The 15,634-nt window shown below is 43.3% G+C and overlaps 1 protein-coding gene across 1 annotated transcript in view; it reads left to right on the top strand.

Annotated features, from left to right (window-relative positions):
- The first annotated feature begins 1,449 nt into the window (after nucleotides 1–1,449).
- Nucleotides 1,450–15,634, top strand: part of drp2 (dystrophin related protein 2) — a 60,495-nt gene continuing 46,310 nt past the window's right edge. The window contains exons 1-2 of the mRNA XM_071536418.1: nucleotides 1,450–1,538; nucleotides 13,354–13,510. Of these exons, the coding sequence (XP_071392519.1) occupies nucleotides 1,492–1,538; nucleotides 13,354–13,510 (204 nt within the window). The 5' untranslated portion in view covers nucleotides 1,450–1,491. The remainder of the gene's footprint in view (nucleotides 1,539–13,353; nucleotides 13,511–15,634) is intronic.

Here is a 15,634-nt window from a genome sequence, read left to right as displayed (position 1 = left end):
GACAGCGAGAGAAAGAAAGTACTTAAAAGTGAGTAGTGAGTAAGACACATTATGGGCTCAAGTGTAACAGTATGTCTGAGTGTGTGCAATATGTGTGTATGTGTGCGTGTGTGTGTGGGTGTGTGTGTATGTATGTGTGTGTTTTGCACATGGCAGAGGGTGGCTGAGTGCTGCTGTACAGGCTAGAGGTTGTGCCCTTCTGCAGGGGAGGAGAGGAGCGACCAGGCAGGGAAACGATGGGATGACAAAGCATCTACTGGCCTGAAAGCGGCTGATTATGGTGTGTGTGTGTGTGTGTTCGTGTAATATGGCTGAGGGTGTTTGCAGAGAGTCCCGGCTGAGTGCTGCTGTAAAGGTAGAGGTTGTGAAATGAAGAGAGAGGGTAGGACACCTCTGACAGACCAGTGACCAAACACGAGACGTATCATGACCTGTGAACCTGGAAAAGCTTCTGCTGCCCCGAATGCCATTTATTATGTTGTGTGTGTGTGTGTGTGTGTGTGTGTGTGTGTGCGTGCATGAGTACTTGTGCGTGTATGGGTGTGTGTATGTGCGCCTGTGTGCGTGGGCCGGCTCCCTGATTCTTTCCAGCTCCATCGGGGGGATTGCACCTCTTCAGGTCTCGCCTCACATGACCCCTCACTCTAAAAGTCTGGGAAAAGGCTTTTTGTCTGCGTTGTTTCCCCGAGTTTAATGGAATGGAATAATGGAATAAAACTGATGGCTTCCCATGATTCTTGTTTCCCATCTTACAAAGAGGACAACGTTATTCAATTTGGCACTGACTTGTTGACAAGCTTTTTGTGTGTCTTGCTTTCTACATTTTGAACATTGCTACACTATGTACTTGCATTGTGCTTTCTTTAACAATGTATGCATACTCACTAGGGTTAGACCGACATATTGGTTTGCGGCTATACCGGGCCGATATTGACTGTTTATTAAATATCAGAATGTCACATCCACTGCAGATGTGATGGAGGTTCCTCCCTATATAAAAAACAGTCTGTAAAACATATTTTCCTTTTATTTAATCATTTACTCTTTCAACAATGTTTTCTATAAATTCATTCTTCATTTAAAGGCCTAATGTATCCCAGAGTTTGAATAGGTGTGGGTCATTTGTATGTTTGAATGGAGATTTTCCATTGTCCCACGGTCTAAATGCTGTAGGTAATAAATTCTGAGGGAATACTGAATACCTGTCTTTTTTGACATAAATTTGTTGGCATAAGAATAGTCACAAAATATTGGCTACCAGCAGCTTTAGTCCAAAAATATCAGTATCATTCTTTAAAAACCCATGTCAGTGGAATCCTAATCACCTGGGTCTCTCTTTTTATCTGTGTGTGTGTGTGTTTAGCTGCGGGGCGGCCCTCGTGGCCGGGATGCCACTGTGTGCCGTGCCAGTCCACAGTGGATGGTGAGGGGCAGGAGGAGGGGACCGAGTGCAGGAGGCTGAGAGGAGGAGGCCAGCACCAAGCAGGAGACATGAACCTCTGCTGGAACGAGATCAAACGCAAATCCCACAATATCAGGTAAGTGGACAGTCACACTGGCATTCAGTGGGGCTGAATGCTGTTTCAGTGTCGGTGGTTGGATATTTTTGGGGCCAAGATGCTTTTTGTATCTGGGGGAAGAAAGTGGCTCCAATAGAGGGTTTCATGTGATGTAACACACCCTCTAGCGGCCATGAAGGTCCTCAGCTCTCGGGCAACAATAGCTGTGAACAGCTGGTTGCGTTTCTAAATGTACAACTTGTCCGTCTCAAAAAAAATGCAAAGACGTGGTTACCTTCTATGCTGTTTTTGACAGGACCTGATAATTTCCCCACTGGAACATCTGATTGATTTTGTGTTAGATCATCTCAGCCTGCTACCTGGCAGCTATAACCTTCTCTGTCTTGTTGCAAACACATCTGATTTGCACAATAGCTAACATACTGTATACTTATACGTACATATACAGTGCAAATGTTAGCACTAGCAGTGGCTAGAAGCCACAAGTTAACATTAACGTTGGGTGCTTTGCTAAATTAACTTGCTGGCTAGTTAGTTAGCTAACAAAGCACAGCTGTTTGGTCAGGTTCACTGACTCTTCTCAAGCCACAACTCTCGGACCAGATGACAAGGGCAAAAGACAAGACAGTTTCCTGTGTCACAGTAACCTAAATTTGGAAATATTTACGCTATTGGACAATTCACTTTTACTCATAGCGTTAATGAATTGACCTATAGTCACAACACCACCAATTTTTTTTTTGAGGTATCTTTCTTTTTCTGGCTCATTTATTATCTATTTGACCATTAGTCTACTTGCTCACAGCTAATTGGTTGCTAAGAGATATGTGGTGCAACAGCAAAGCCTGTGCAAAGTCTGCTGGGTTTAAATGTTAAAAGAATTTGGCTCAATCAAAGCTCATTTTCTGCTTGTCTGTGGACTTTTTATGGTAAAGAAATAACTACTGTTGCTAACTGAACATGATGTAGGAATTGCTCTTTTAATTCTCGTAGTAGCCAAATTGTCCTAAGATCTGCTGGGAAATGGAATGTCGATACTTGCAAGTTTTATCTCACCATCCAGCTGGGACTTACTGTAGGCTAATGGCTAATGTCTAACATCCATACATATGTTGCTTTTTTCATTCCCTATTCTTCCAATTCTAACAATTCTCCTTGTTGCCATTTGTCGGTAGTCTTCAGACAATTAAAAAAGTGTTGTCTACTAATGTGCTGTCACAAAATAATGTGTTTTTCAATACTTCCTCCAGCCAGCTTATTCATTATTGATATAATATGGGTTAATGCTGCCATTGCACAAGTCGCACTCGAGAGCTTTGCCACTGCAAAACAATTAGAGGGCGTTCATGTCATTCTTTGATGCTTAATTGGAAGCTGCCCAGGCTTGCCGCATCATTTGTATTTCTTCAATTCAGCTGGCATCCTATTTACACAATTGGCCCCTTAATTGCTTACTTGACCTCCATGTATCTAGGAGGGGGAGAAAAGGAGGGATAGTCGTGAAATTGGTTAAGACAGCTTCCCCTGCAGTCCTGTGTAATGAGATCACTATAGATGGCCTGCAGTGGCTGTTTAGACCCAAGCTGCTCTTTGACTTCATCTGGCTGAGGGGGGGAAGGGAGAAAAATACAGGAGGGAGTCGATGAAGTGAGTGAGGGATATATGGAGAGAGGCCTGAAGGAGCTAGTATTAAATCATCACATGTAAGAATAGCCGACACAAAGAGAGTTGAAATGTGGATAAATGGGAGGGGTGGAGAGCAAAAGAATATAAGAATGAACGCATCAGAAAGAGCTTTACCGGTCAAATTGAAAAGCTGTCTAACCTTGGGGGTGAGTGCTATCCAGGAGAAATGTCTGACTGGATTTTATGCCAATGGATGGACAAGTGGAGACGACTGGCTGTATAATGGCCTGTCTGGCATTGATTGACAGGTGGTCGAGGTTCTGTTTGAATAAAAGTCAAGGGGCAGGGAGGCAAGCTAACTGGCGACTCCCTCCCATCCTTTAAACTGTCATACATTATCATCCATGCTACACCCTGACTGGAATTAAATCAAACTTCCTCTGTTGTACTTACATCATTTCTCAAAAATTAAACTGTTTTGCTAAATGTGGTGATAATGTGAAAGCACCTGTGTGCTCTCATTTCAGAAAATACCTGGAGGATTTAACAAGTCAAGATAAGGAGTAAATAGTGCAACAAAATGATTTCCTGGCTTTCTCCAAATGTTTACAGATGGCAAAGGCACAGGGAATTTATCAATTTGACACAGTGTCGCTCAGCTAATTGGACACGGTGCTGATAACAGAAGGTTAGGAGTTTGATCACTTTTCTGGCATCTTATATGGAAATTAGACATAATCATTACACTATTTGCCACTCAATCTTACCAGCCGAAGAGCAAGTATTATTGACTGCAAGACATTGTTATGATGCCATTGGCAAGAAACTAGACATGGCATTCTGATTACGTTGTGCTGTGAATATCTATCAACATATGGGTTGATGTCTTATGAAAGTTAGAGATAATAGCCTAAAACAGTTGGACCACAGCAGTGTATTATACTAGATGTTTATCATAATCACCACTGAATGATTGTGGATATAGATAAAAGAGACATTTATTACCACAGGCATGTTGGTAAAGCCATTCAGCCATCTGTAACTATGTTGTAAGAAAGCGCTAGACTGAGGGAGGTTTCATTAAATTCATGCTATTTGCTCAGTGAAGATTGTCTGTGTTTTAGATAAGCTTTTTTGTATAATTCATTCAGCTGTTAATCTGGAATTTATTTGACATTCCCTCTACATTTTGTGTGCGTTATTCACATTAATGTCTTTGAAGAGTTTGACTTGACGAGGGAAAATAGGCTTTTGACGTCTTCCTTAACCCATCACCGCTCAAGTAAAAGGTCTTTTTCGACTGTTTAAAAACGTTACAGATGTCATGAGGAAAATATATGTGGAGCTCATGTTTAGCTGTTACATAGTCTCAGTTCTTTTATCAGAAGCTTGGATGATACAGTTCAAAGGGAAAGTAAGTGGTCCAATCCAACAAATCCCAATGTAAATGAAGCTAATCGTGGGGCGATAGTGTTTAAACAGGTTGTGCCATGTTGCGGTTAAAGATTGGTGTAAAAAATCTGCTGTAGCGTGCGCACATCCATAAAAGTTCATTTACCAGGTGCTGCACTGAGAGTAAGTTAAAGATCGGGCCTTTAAACAAATGGGGGAAATTGAGCGCTGCAAACAGTCTACTGATTTAAGGTCAAACAAACGGCCTGTGCTCATCAATCTGTTTTGTAACTCATCCCTGTGAATATTTTCCCTGTAGAGTAGCATAGTGTTATGTGAAACAGGACGTGTTTGAGTTGAGACCAGCTGTATTGCATCCTGGCCTTGCAGTTGGTGCTGAATCACCACAAATCTTACCCAGTGTAGTATCACAACAGAATGCCTCTTACTCATCAAATTGTAGGTACTTCAACTAAAGTTAGCTTACTTCCTAGAGTTTTTATCTGTATGGAATCAACAAAGTTACACACTAACAATATCAAGCGTTGTCGAGGTGCTGGCGGTGCCTCGCAGCGAGGTGCCCACTGTTTTCCACTGTGGGGAATGTCCTCTGGGGTTGGTGTGGGTGGCTCAGAGGCATGCTGGGAATGTGTTTGCCGCATGGCTCAGATGACTGCAGAGAGCCAACCACCCACGCTGAGAGTCTGTCTGAGGCCAGGGGGAGACCTCTGAGTCTGTTTTTTGTCTCACTGCTGACAGTCGCATTACCACACTGCTTCCATCTATTCATCGGTGTATCTGTCTCTTGCTCCGTCTATCTCACTCTCCCTGTTTCTCTTTCTTTCTCATTATCTCTCCCTTTCTCTTTCTCTCTACCTCATCCTCCTTTTTGCTAATTCCTTACACATCCTCCTCACTGTATATCCATTCTCCTCCTCTTCTGTGCTCTTATCTATATCCTCCTGTCCCTGCTAGCGCCTTCTACAGACAGTCGGGGCTTAGTGCAATGCCCCGTGGAGCTTCTGCGCCCCACTTTCCCTACATCGTCCCCAGGCAAGCTACACCGCCTGCAGGCCCTATTGAGCTCCAATTACATGTTAATAATAATTATACTGTTCAGGGTCAGGGGTGAAAACATAGAGCTGCTGGAGGGGTAAGTGTTTGGATGGCATGGTGTTTGAGACTCAGGGCCGTAAGATGATTCAGTCATCAATCATTCATTCAGTTGTAGGAGTGGATTTTGCTTTCACTGTTGCTGTTGTATTTTATGGTGAAGCAATGGGTGCATTGTTCTAGGATGTTATGTATAGATTTTGCTCAGCCTCATAGTATTGTTCAATAACACTGATGGATAGGGTTTGAACAGGTGGGCCAGATGCTGTGAGTTTGACCCACATTTTGAGGTTACAAACTTCCATTTAACCTGTTTGGCTTTGGAGCAATGTTCCATTTGTAAGCAAATGACATTTTCTGACATCTCATTCAATTCATTCACCGGAGGCCTCGCGCAGAGCTCCACTCCCCTGACAGAGTGCACTGACGTCATGTGAGGGATACTGGGTAAGGGCTGGCAAACCAGGGAATGAAGATTTAATAAAGAAGGGAACACAGCTTCAAGACTTTTGGGACAGGCGCCATGTCTGGTGGCAGGGCGGCTCCCTTTTTTTTTCTGTTGCCAGGGCTGGCAAACAAACTTTCATACGCTTTAATGATGGAACAAACCAGTTGGGAATTAGAGTCCCATGAATAATTCAATAAATTACCACTACAGTATGTGTGTGTGTGGATGAGTGTGTGTGTGTGTATGGGTGTGTGTGTGTGTGTGTGGAGCCTGGAATTAAAGAATGGTGAAGCTGCGAGGAGAGCGCTGAACTGTGCCTATATACCAATCATCTGGTGCAGAACAAATCAGAGGCAGTCTTGTGCAGATTAGAGACAATTTTGGAGTTTCGGGACCACCGCAGTCTCTTTGAATAGCTGGAGAAGATAATCAGGTTTTGTGCACACACTGTACCCAGGCAGGCTGTAGGGTTTATATAGAGCAACTCGAGCCCCCAAGGGAGTGAGAGCATCGTACTATTGGAGCTGTGGGAACAATGAGGGATTGAGGATCGGTGGCACGCTCTATACATTAGCCCTCACTTCTTGTTCTCATTTGAGAAGCTGCCAGTCGACACCCGCATGCAGCGCAGAGGGGCGCAAGCTGAGACACACACTGAGTCACTCGCATGTGCATGCCAGTACACCTGCACACACACATGATAGTAGTAAGCATTCTGATGTAATATGTCTGACACACGCACACACACACACACAAACACAGATAAAAGAGGAGCAATCATTCCAGTATTTCCCGTACATGAAGGCAGCACCGCACCTCATGAACAAACAGAGGCAAATGGCCCATTAGTTCACAGAGGTTTGTTTGAAACTTGCATTACTACCAACCCACATTAATTTGTGGGCCCGATTAAACAATTCCTCCACCCCTAGCATCAGCAGAACATTGTTCTTCTGAAAGCCATTGTTCATATAGGCACATAAAACTGAATGACAGCTGGGTTTGCGCTGCCTGGGTTTCATTTACTTCAACGACAACTCCTGCTGACAAAAATGAAACATTGTCGCCTGTTTAAAAAGACATCAAACAAAAGGAATTACTGTGATGCGTCCAGCCAAATATAACGCAGTGTGCTTTATGTGTTAAATTGACTTAATCGGGGATAATCTGACAACAGAGACGTTGAAAAGCGCAGGGCTGAGCGTCGCCTACATAAGCTCATACCTTACACTGCAACTGCGGTGGGATAATAATCAATCTCTATAGTTCATATCAGTTTCTCAAAGACTTAACAAACATTGTTGGGTGGATTCAGATGTGGATATACTGAATAGATGTTTCAGGGCCATTTACTTTCGTCTAATTCTTATCTCAGCTGCGTATTGGTTTGGAAGAATGACGGGAAATCAGTTGGTATGTGACATCAGCTGAGGTAAAGTTAGAAAGTAGCCAGCTAGAGAGGGAGAGAGATTATCAGCCAATGAGAGAGATAACAGTGCTCTCTAATTGTCTGGCTAAGTTAGTGTCACTGATCTAAGGGACTCATTAATCTTTATGTTCTTTTTCATTGGTTTCATAGGAATCTGCTTGTTTGCTTTCTTGTTTGTTTATTTTTGGTGTCGGTACAAGAATAAACACTTATAATACTAAAATATGTTTTTGTAGTCAGTTTTTTAGGTTTTGGATCTTGGTCGGGATTGTGGTACAGTATGTGGGTGTGTGTGTGTGCATGTCTGTGTGTGCGTGAACAGAACAGGGGCAGGGGCAAATCACATGCACACTGCTGCTAGAAAAAATCTTAGGGGAAACACTGTATTCTGATACAGACACACACACACACACACACACATATAACTGCGCTGTGAGATGGGAGGGCGCTAGTCATGCAGCCAGTGGTGTCTCATGCTTCCCACCTGTCATCCTTTGTTACTTTGATGTGTCTCCACTTCCCACAAGACCCCTTCCTCTTCCTCTATTGTCTTCTGTCCCTGACAACGCTCTATATTTATGTGTGCCCAGTTGCATTATGGGCCACTTGAGTGTGTGTTGGTGAGCATGTGTGAGAGAAGCAAGAGAGAAAGTGTGCTTCCTTCTTTATGCATATGTGTCTATGTGTGTGTGTGTATGTGTGTGTGTGTGTGTGTGTGTGAGATGAGAATTTAAATTTATTCATGACTGTGTGCATCAAGAGTATCTACTGCTGGTACACAATGAATGCTTGCTCTTAGCAACAGACTTATCAATGGATGCATTGTGTTACCTGCTGCTTCAACCATATCATTTTGCCAGATGCCATTAAGCATATTTTTTTTATAGTATGTGTCTGATTATAGCAAGTTTGTGTTCCCATAGTTTACGCAAGCACTTGAGATGCAATATATCTAAAAATATTTTTTAAGCATGGGCGCTCTGGAAGAGTATGTGAGTCACACAGGGAATTTTTGAATGTAGGTTAATGATAGAGGTGAGTCACCAGGATAATATAAGGTGAGCTCCTTCCTTGAGGGTTTAACTTCTGACATTAAAGCTGCTCTAGGCAGGATATTTATGTAAATATACACCTGTCATATAAATCACAAAGTGGGAGTGCAGTAGAGACCTGAATTGAGACCTTGTAGATTCGCTGTATTTGTCCATATAGTCCTGGTGTCAGTAGGGACACTTCTCCCTCCACAGGACAAATTGAAACTTAAGAGTGAATTACAAACTGTCTCCTAAACAGCAGCGAGCACTGCGTTGAGAAACAGCTGGACCCACCAACGTTAGATATTTTGCCTCTGTCTATCCCTTTGGTATCCTTTGATATAAAGCGATCACAGACCGGCCAACTTGGTAAACACGCGCATGCTGTGAGCAGTTTACTGATGTTATTTCAGGGGATTGAAGTTTAAATTTTTCAAACAGTTACCTCTTGCTGCTATTTGGAGCCATTTGGAGCCATTTGGAGCTGCTAATGTGTGAAGATTCCTACTATAGCTGTAAACAATTTATTTAGTTTTTCCCCATGGCCATCAGCTGTTCCAGATCTTCAACAGTTATTTCCAGTTGAGGGCAACAGCCCCAGTGGCTGGCGAGCTCCTGTCTTTCATAAAATGTGTGCCCTACAAACCTCAATACGTAGGTTGTTGGAAGAGATGCTACAGGCTACCATGTTTAGAGGAAGCATTTTTATAACTACAACTCTGGTGCAGGGCATCAGTAAAGTCCCTGAAAGCACCACACCTACACAATGTCCTCTACTCCTACAGTGCCGACTGTGGAGAGGGAAACAGAATCTTGATGATTTGGCAACATTGCTTGTGAAATTTTTCAGAAAGTTATGTCTCGCTGCCATTTTGGGTCACCAAAATGTGTGAAGTTGCCTAGAAGTTGCCTGCTTTAACTTACATTGGATGTTATTTTGTGCACACAACATAACACAATGCAACCAGTCTGGGTTCATCAAATTTTGTGAAATGAGCATGATGTCTTAAAATGCAAATAATGTGCTCTGTGCATGAAAAGTGAGAGATGTACATTTCCCCGCCACAAAAGGATAATGTGGAGGAGACACGGCTGGAAACAGGGAGTGGTTTAATATTGAAATAGTGAGGTGGAAAGTAAGGGTATGGAGATTGTGGTGGTGGATGGACGTTTACATTTACCTTGAACTGTGGTGACCCATGTTCTCATGCAAATAAGTTTTTCTTATTTAACCATGGCCAAAACCTTACCCTAACCAAATTGTTTTAATTGCCTAAGCCTAAGCCTAACTTTAACACTAACCATGACTGAAGTTGTTTTATCTGCCTAAACTTAACTAACCTCTTCATGTGACAAACACTTGAAAATGGTGTGTCCGATTTGTGGTATTGTCACATAATCCTTTCATGGTGGAGGAACATTATTTGCAAACATAACATATAGCCTGCATTTCAGTTTGTGAACATTTTGTGAGACTGTGATCCAAATTTTGTGAGACTGTGTTGACATGACATGACATGACACAATCAAAATGTCTTTCTACTGCACCACCCAATCCCAGTTCCTTCTACTGTGTCTTTAAGTTTCTACCAGTTGCTGAACTCACACCAAAACCACTTCCTAGCAAACTAGCTGGTCTTTTTAATTGCCTAAGCTTAACCTACTCATAATAAGCTATTTTAGTGCAACGGCATGAGATATGATACATATTGATGTGTCATATCTCAAATACTTTGATTGGAGTCTTTCATGGTGTTGCACCCCTAGAGATTTTGGAATATTCATGTATACACCTTGAAACATATACTCTTTCAACTAAATTTAGAATTGTTGCTAGTGTCATTCTGGCCCATCACACCCCCTTGCACTTTTTACCAGCTCTTGCAACATTTTTACAATTGGGAGAGAGAGAGAGAGTGAGAGAGAGAGAGAGAGAGAGAGAGATGGAAGAAAGGAGAAAGGGATGGTGCTGTGCTCAAAGAGAATACTGCTGTGGCCCTGAGGCAACGCACCAGCTAGCTCCTCTCTCCTAAAACAGCAACACTGCTCCTATCTCCTATGCATTAATTAATCATCGAAACCGAGGGCCCGGCTCCTCTCTGTAATCTCTCTGACTGATTGGGGAGTTACATTTCTATGTTATTTACTTTGGGTGTAACTGTCAGGAAATGTGGGGATACAACATTAATTAGCATTCAACAGTGTTTCCCAAACGCTTAGGAACATTGTGTTACACTGAAATACCAAACCTATGGGTCTCTCTAACTGAAACTGCCACCTGTTTTATCTCTTCCAGGATAAGCTTTATGTGCAGGATTTGGAAAAGAAGGGGTCTATGATCTATAATGCTCTCCCTCGCTATTATTTTGACAACCAGTCTCAGTTTTGACTACCTCATCATGAAACCACGGTTCTAAATCAGCGTCACCACAGGCGTGTTGAACGTATCCCTTGCTGTCTCTCAGTCTTCAGGCTGTTTGTTGTTTCCGAGGCTGATGGACGGCTCTAGAGTGTGCTGAGATTGTCCTGTGTCTAGGAAACAGGAAGCAGTCCACCCTGCGCTCAAGTAGCAGAGCGTCTCATTAGGCCATTCTTATTGATTATCACTAGCTTTGTCATCAAGCCTGTTGGCTGTTATTGAGCAGCATGAGAGAGTGACACACGCACATACGCACACAAACAAAACATGCACAGATTTCTTTATCAGCCCTGCCCTATTGGTATTCCCAGACAGCCACATGCCTTGTTGCCAAAGAAATATTATAAACATACAGCACAGTTACAAGGGCACTTAAAGAAATAAGCCCACCTTCTAATAAAATGAAGAGCGGGTCCCCCCCTTACTTCTATTCCTGTTCTCTATCCTTTCTCGACTCTGCATTTTGGGCACACAAACATTCACAATCTCTGGCATCTCCCTTTTCAATGCAGCAGAATGCAGCCCATAAATAGCCCTTTAATTAATATCATGATGTTTTCACCGGAGATGAAATATCTTCAGTCAGCCTCCTGGGCTGGCAAGCCTTCACCCTCTCTTCCCAACAGCCTAGCAGGGCAGGAGCTGTTCTTGGCAGCGCCCGCCATGTGGCGATGATTCCATTACAGCACAGGCAGTGCTCTATTTGTCTCACCCCCCGTGTGTGTAATGGAAGGCAGCAGAAGTGATGGGTGGGTGTGCTGCGAGTTGTGTGTGTGTGTGTGTGTGTTTGTTTGTGCATGTCTCTGTATGAGCGTGTGAAACTGAGACACACGGTGTGGTTTGCTGCGTTTTGAAGTGCCACGGTGATGCTATGATGGATGACCTTACTTCGACGTATTAGAGACCCGGGTTCCCTCTGATCTGACTCAGGATCCTTTCTCCCTCTGCAACGAGTGTGTGTGCACACTGGTGTGTTTATGTGTGTGTATACACGCCTGTTATGGAACGAGAGCGTGTTCTGCAGGGGCCACAGCAAAAACAGTTCCTCTCTGATTCAATTACCACAGCAGGCTGAGCTAGAGGGGCAACAGGAGGCTAGGGGACAGCACGCTCTGCTTCACACAGGTTTACTGACACAGGCTTGAACAAAGAGGCCTATCAATTCCAAAATGTGCACTTACAAGCCTGATTTCACCTCTCCCTGTTTTTCCCCTTTAACTTTTTAAGCTTTTCCCACATGCCTCGCCACCACCAGCGTCCCTGAAGTGATACTTAATCCCTCTTGTGTCAGAACTCATCTGTGCCCATTTCAGCGTGCATTGCCTTGCCATTCTTTTTTCCCTTGCTATCATGGCCTTGGCAATGGTGATTGTGCAGGTGCATTTGTAATGGATTTGCTTTTTCTTGAGCTGTTTGTATCATTTCACAGTGCGTGTTTGTATCACTGTGGTATGCAGAGTGACATCAGTGCAGTTATTGTCTCTTTGTCTAGATTCAGATTCAGCAATTGTGTAAGCTTCAAGTATTCTCCTGAGTGCTCTCAAGCAGCACTGTTATCCCACTATCAGCCCTGTCACATTTTAGCAATGTTTCCCTTGTTCTCATGCATTTCTAGTTGTGACCACTGACCACTCTCTCTCTCTCTCTCTCTCTCTCTCTCTGACTCTTGCTCCGGCTCCGGCTCCCACTCATCATCTCTGTTGTGACAGTGTTGGCAAATGACAGTGTGCAGGAATAATGATATTTTGAGTGCTGGCTTCTGGTGTGTAATTGAAACACTGGGACATTTTCACACCACCCCCCTCACCCCTCTAGCGCCAGCTGTGCCACTGATAGAAGTGCAGTGATTCCCTCAGACAATCCCTCATGCTGCTGGCAGGTGGCAAACAGATACATTCTCTGAGTTATTTGTTCCCGGTTTACTCCGGCAAACCTGCGGCAGCAACCTGTAACTCTGCATCATGTCTCACCTTGTCTTGCACGTGCCACAGTAAATATCTCCTTCTCTGTGTGATTGATTTCTTATTTGCCAATGTTGCATGCAGATATGTAGTGTGCTGTATTGGACTGCACTTGAAGTGTTAAAACTTGAGTGTCAATATGACACATATTGATTCACATCATGGAAACAGTTTCCATATCTGAAGATACTTTTTGATATTAGCTTGGAGATGACATTTCCTGTATATTTGATATATTTTGATGCAGCTTTGGTTTTTGAATGTTAAGAGAGCTGATACTGTCTTGACGCTGTCTGAGGCAGTGGTTAAGTGTCATCTATGCGGTTGGTTTGGGGAATCAAGACTGTTATTGTTGGCTGAACTAACTGTGTGTGTGTGTGTGTGTGTGTGTGTGTACCATTGTGTTGGTAGGGTGCGACTAGAGGCCTTCTCTGACAACAGCGGGAAGCTGCAACTCTCTCTACAAGAGATCATAGAATGGCTGACAGCCAAGGACGAGGAGCTTTCGGAGCAGCTGCCCATAGGGGGCGACGTGGGGGCCGTCCAGCACCAGAGGGAGTTCCACCAGGTAGTGTACTAAGACGCAGGTATTTTCTTCTAGTGCAAACATTGCACTTCCAATGGAAACATTCAAACACATCTTACTTGCTGAAAATGAATGGGTAGTCCTGTGTGTGAGGAAACATACATGTGGACTGATTTTACTTATCTCATTTTACTCAGTTGATAAGACAGAACAACAAGGCAAGTAACACTAAGTGAGCGCTGTTTGAAGCACAGAGAGCTTTTACTTTGCCGGTCCGTTTGGAAATGAGATTCGACTGAGCTAAAAGGTTGTGTTTTTTCCAATCTAGTGCTTTGCCATCCAATGATTTATTTCTCCATCCTTATTTAACCGGTCATGTTGACTACATTCTTATTCACAGCAATGGCCTGGGGGATTAGCTGCAGCAGAACGAAGGGCTACATTTAAACACACAAGATCTGCACAGTACACCCACAGTTTTAAAGAATTCAGTGCAAATAAGCACTTTGATCAACTTACCATTGAGCAACAAGAGGATTAGCAGTTCCACTTCTGTTGTTGCGAGTTTCTGGCGGTGCATGCTAACACTTTATCGCACCATGTGTATGTTTAGTGAATGCTACAAGCTAGCATCATCTCAAAAGCAGCATAGCACACCAAAAAATAAAGAGGTGAAGAAGAGGTGAAACTGCTACCCAGTCTTCTCTTTGCCCAGTGGTTAGATGATAAGATTGGTAGGAGTTTTAAGAACTTATTTTCCAAATTGTTGGTGTATTCCTTCAACCTTGCCCACTGCAATGACGTTTAAGGTTATGAGTTTTGCTTAAGGGGACAGTTGCAGTTGTTGAGAGTGGAATGACTGACACTGCTTCACTCCCCCCACCCAGATTTCCCCCCATGGTTGAGGGATTTGAACTGGTGACCTTCCAGCCACACAAACCCACTAACCCAGAGGCCGATGCTATGCCCTGATCACAGCACAAAGGAGTGCTTGCTTGTCTTTTCAATAAATATTTTTCATCCTCCTAATTGAAACAAACAGAGAACTGAGGTTCTTTAAATATTGCAGGAACCCAGATGATGGGAGTTCAACCAAAACGCTGTCTATCCATTTTCCCTTTCAGGAACACAGTGAATTAGCATAAACATTCAACAGGATTCTTTAACACAGTTTTGTGGCTCGGGTCTCATCAGGCTTTTGTCATCTGATCTTTCACCAGGCTTCTCTACCCACTAAAAAAGCACATTGGACAGATATAGCAAGGAAAATAAGAATGAGGTGCTTCTGGTTGTCTTGTCTCTTTCAGTCTCCCAACCTCACCACACTGCAACCTTGCCACACTGACCTGAAACCAAGAGTTTTGATTTCAGGCTTCCGTAATTCAGCTATCCATCAAAATGATTGCTTTCTTTCGGTGTGTAAGACTTTGGCTGTTATCAGTGGGACAGATCCAACAGAGGGAAAAAAATGGCTGTCTTGTGTGTTAAGGACACCCAGTGGTGAAACAATAACAAAAATCCCAGGATGTCTTTAAGGGAGAGTAGTCTCTCCTCTGAAACCTTTTTAATTGACATGTTATATAGTCCTGCCTGCACTGTGTTGGGGGAGAGTCACATTAAGTCAGTAGAGACAGAAAATGGCCCGCAGGCAGATGTGTGTGTGTGTGTGTGTGTGTGTGTGTGTGTGTGTGTGTGTGTGTGTGTGTGTGTGTGTGTGTATGTTTGTGTGCCTGTGTGCACGGGCACCTGTCTTGCTGTAAGAGCCATACAGATTGCTGGCCTATGACCAAAAGTAGGGCCAAACAACAAGCAAAATTCAGTTCAGTCTCTGCAGTAGCCACGCTATGTGGGGAAGACCAGTTTGAATTACCATAATATATTTGAATCATAAAACATCAAGAAATCAGTGGATGCAAATAAAGCATTTAAAATGTTTGTGGGTGTGTTTGGAAGTGTGTATGGCTGTATGTGTGTGTGTGAGTGTGTGTGTGTGTGTGTGTGTGTGTGTGTGGTGGGCAGAATAAGAGGCTGAGGACCAGCAACAGTCATGCTGTTTGCGTCCTTCTTCCTCTGCGACAGAAAAGTATTTGGAGAATCCCTGCCAGGGATTCTAGGATGTTCTTTCATTTCCTGCTAAATCACCTCAGTTCTGGGTGAAATATCTCA

The sequence above is a fragment of the Centroberyx affinis genome, unplaced genomic scaffold (assembly GCF_046629955.1).
Source record: "Centroberyx affinis isolate AG114_WGS23_722 - 3 ecotype Tasmania unplaced genomic scaffold, CSIRO-AGI_Caff_v1 ptg002870l_1, whole genome shotgun sequence".
NCBI lineage: Eukaryota > Metazoa > Chordata > Actinopteri > Beryciformes > Berycidae > Centroberyx > Centroberyx affinis.
The sequence above is the reverse complement of the archived record's forward strand: the minus strand, read 5'-3'. Positions and strand labels throughout refer to the sequence as shown.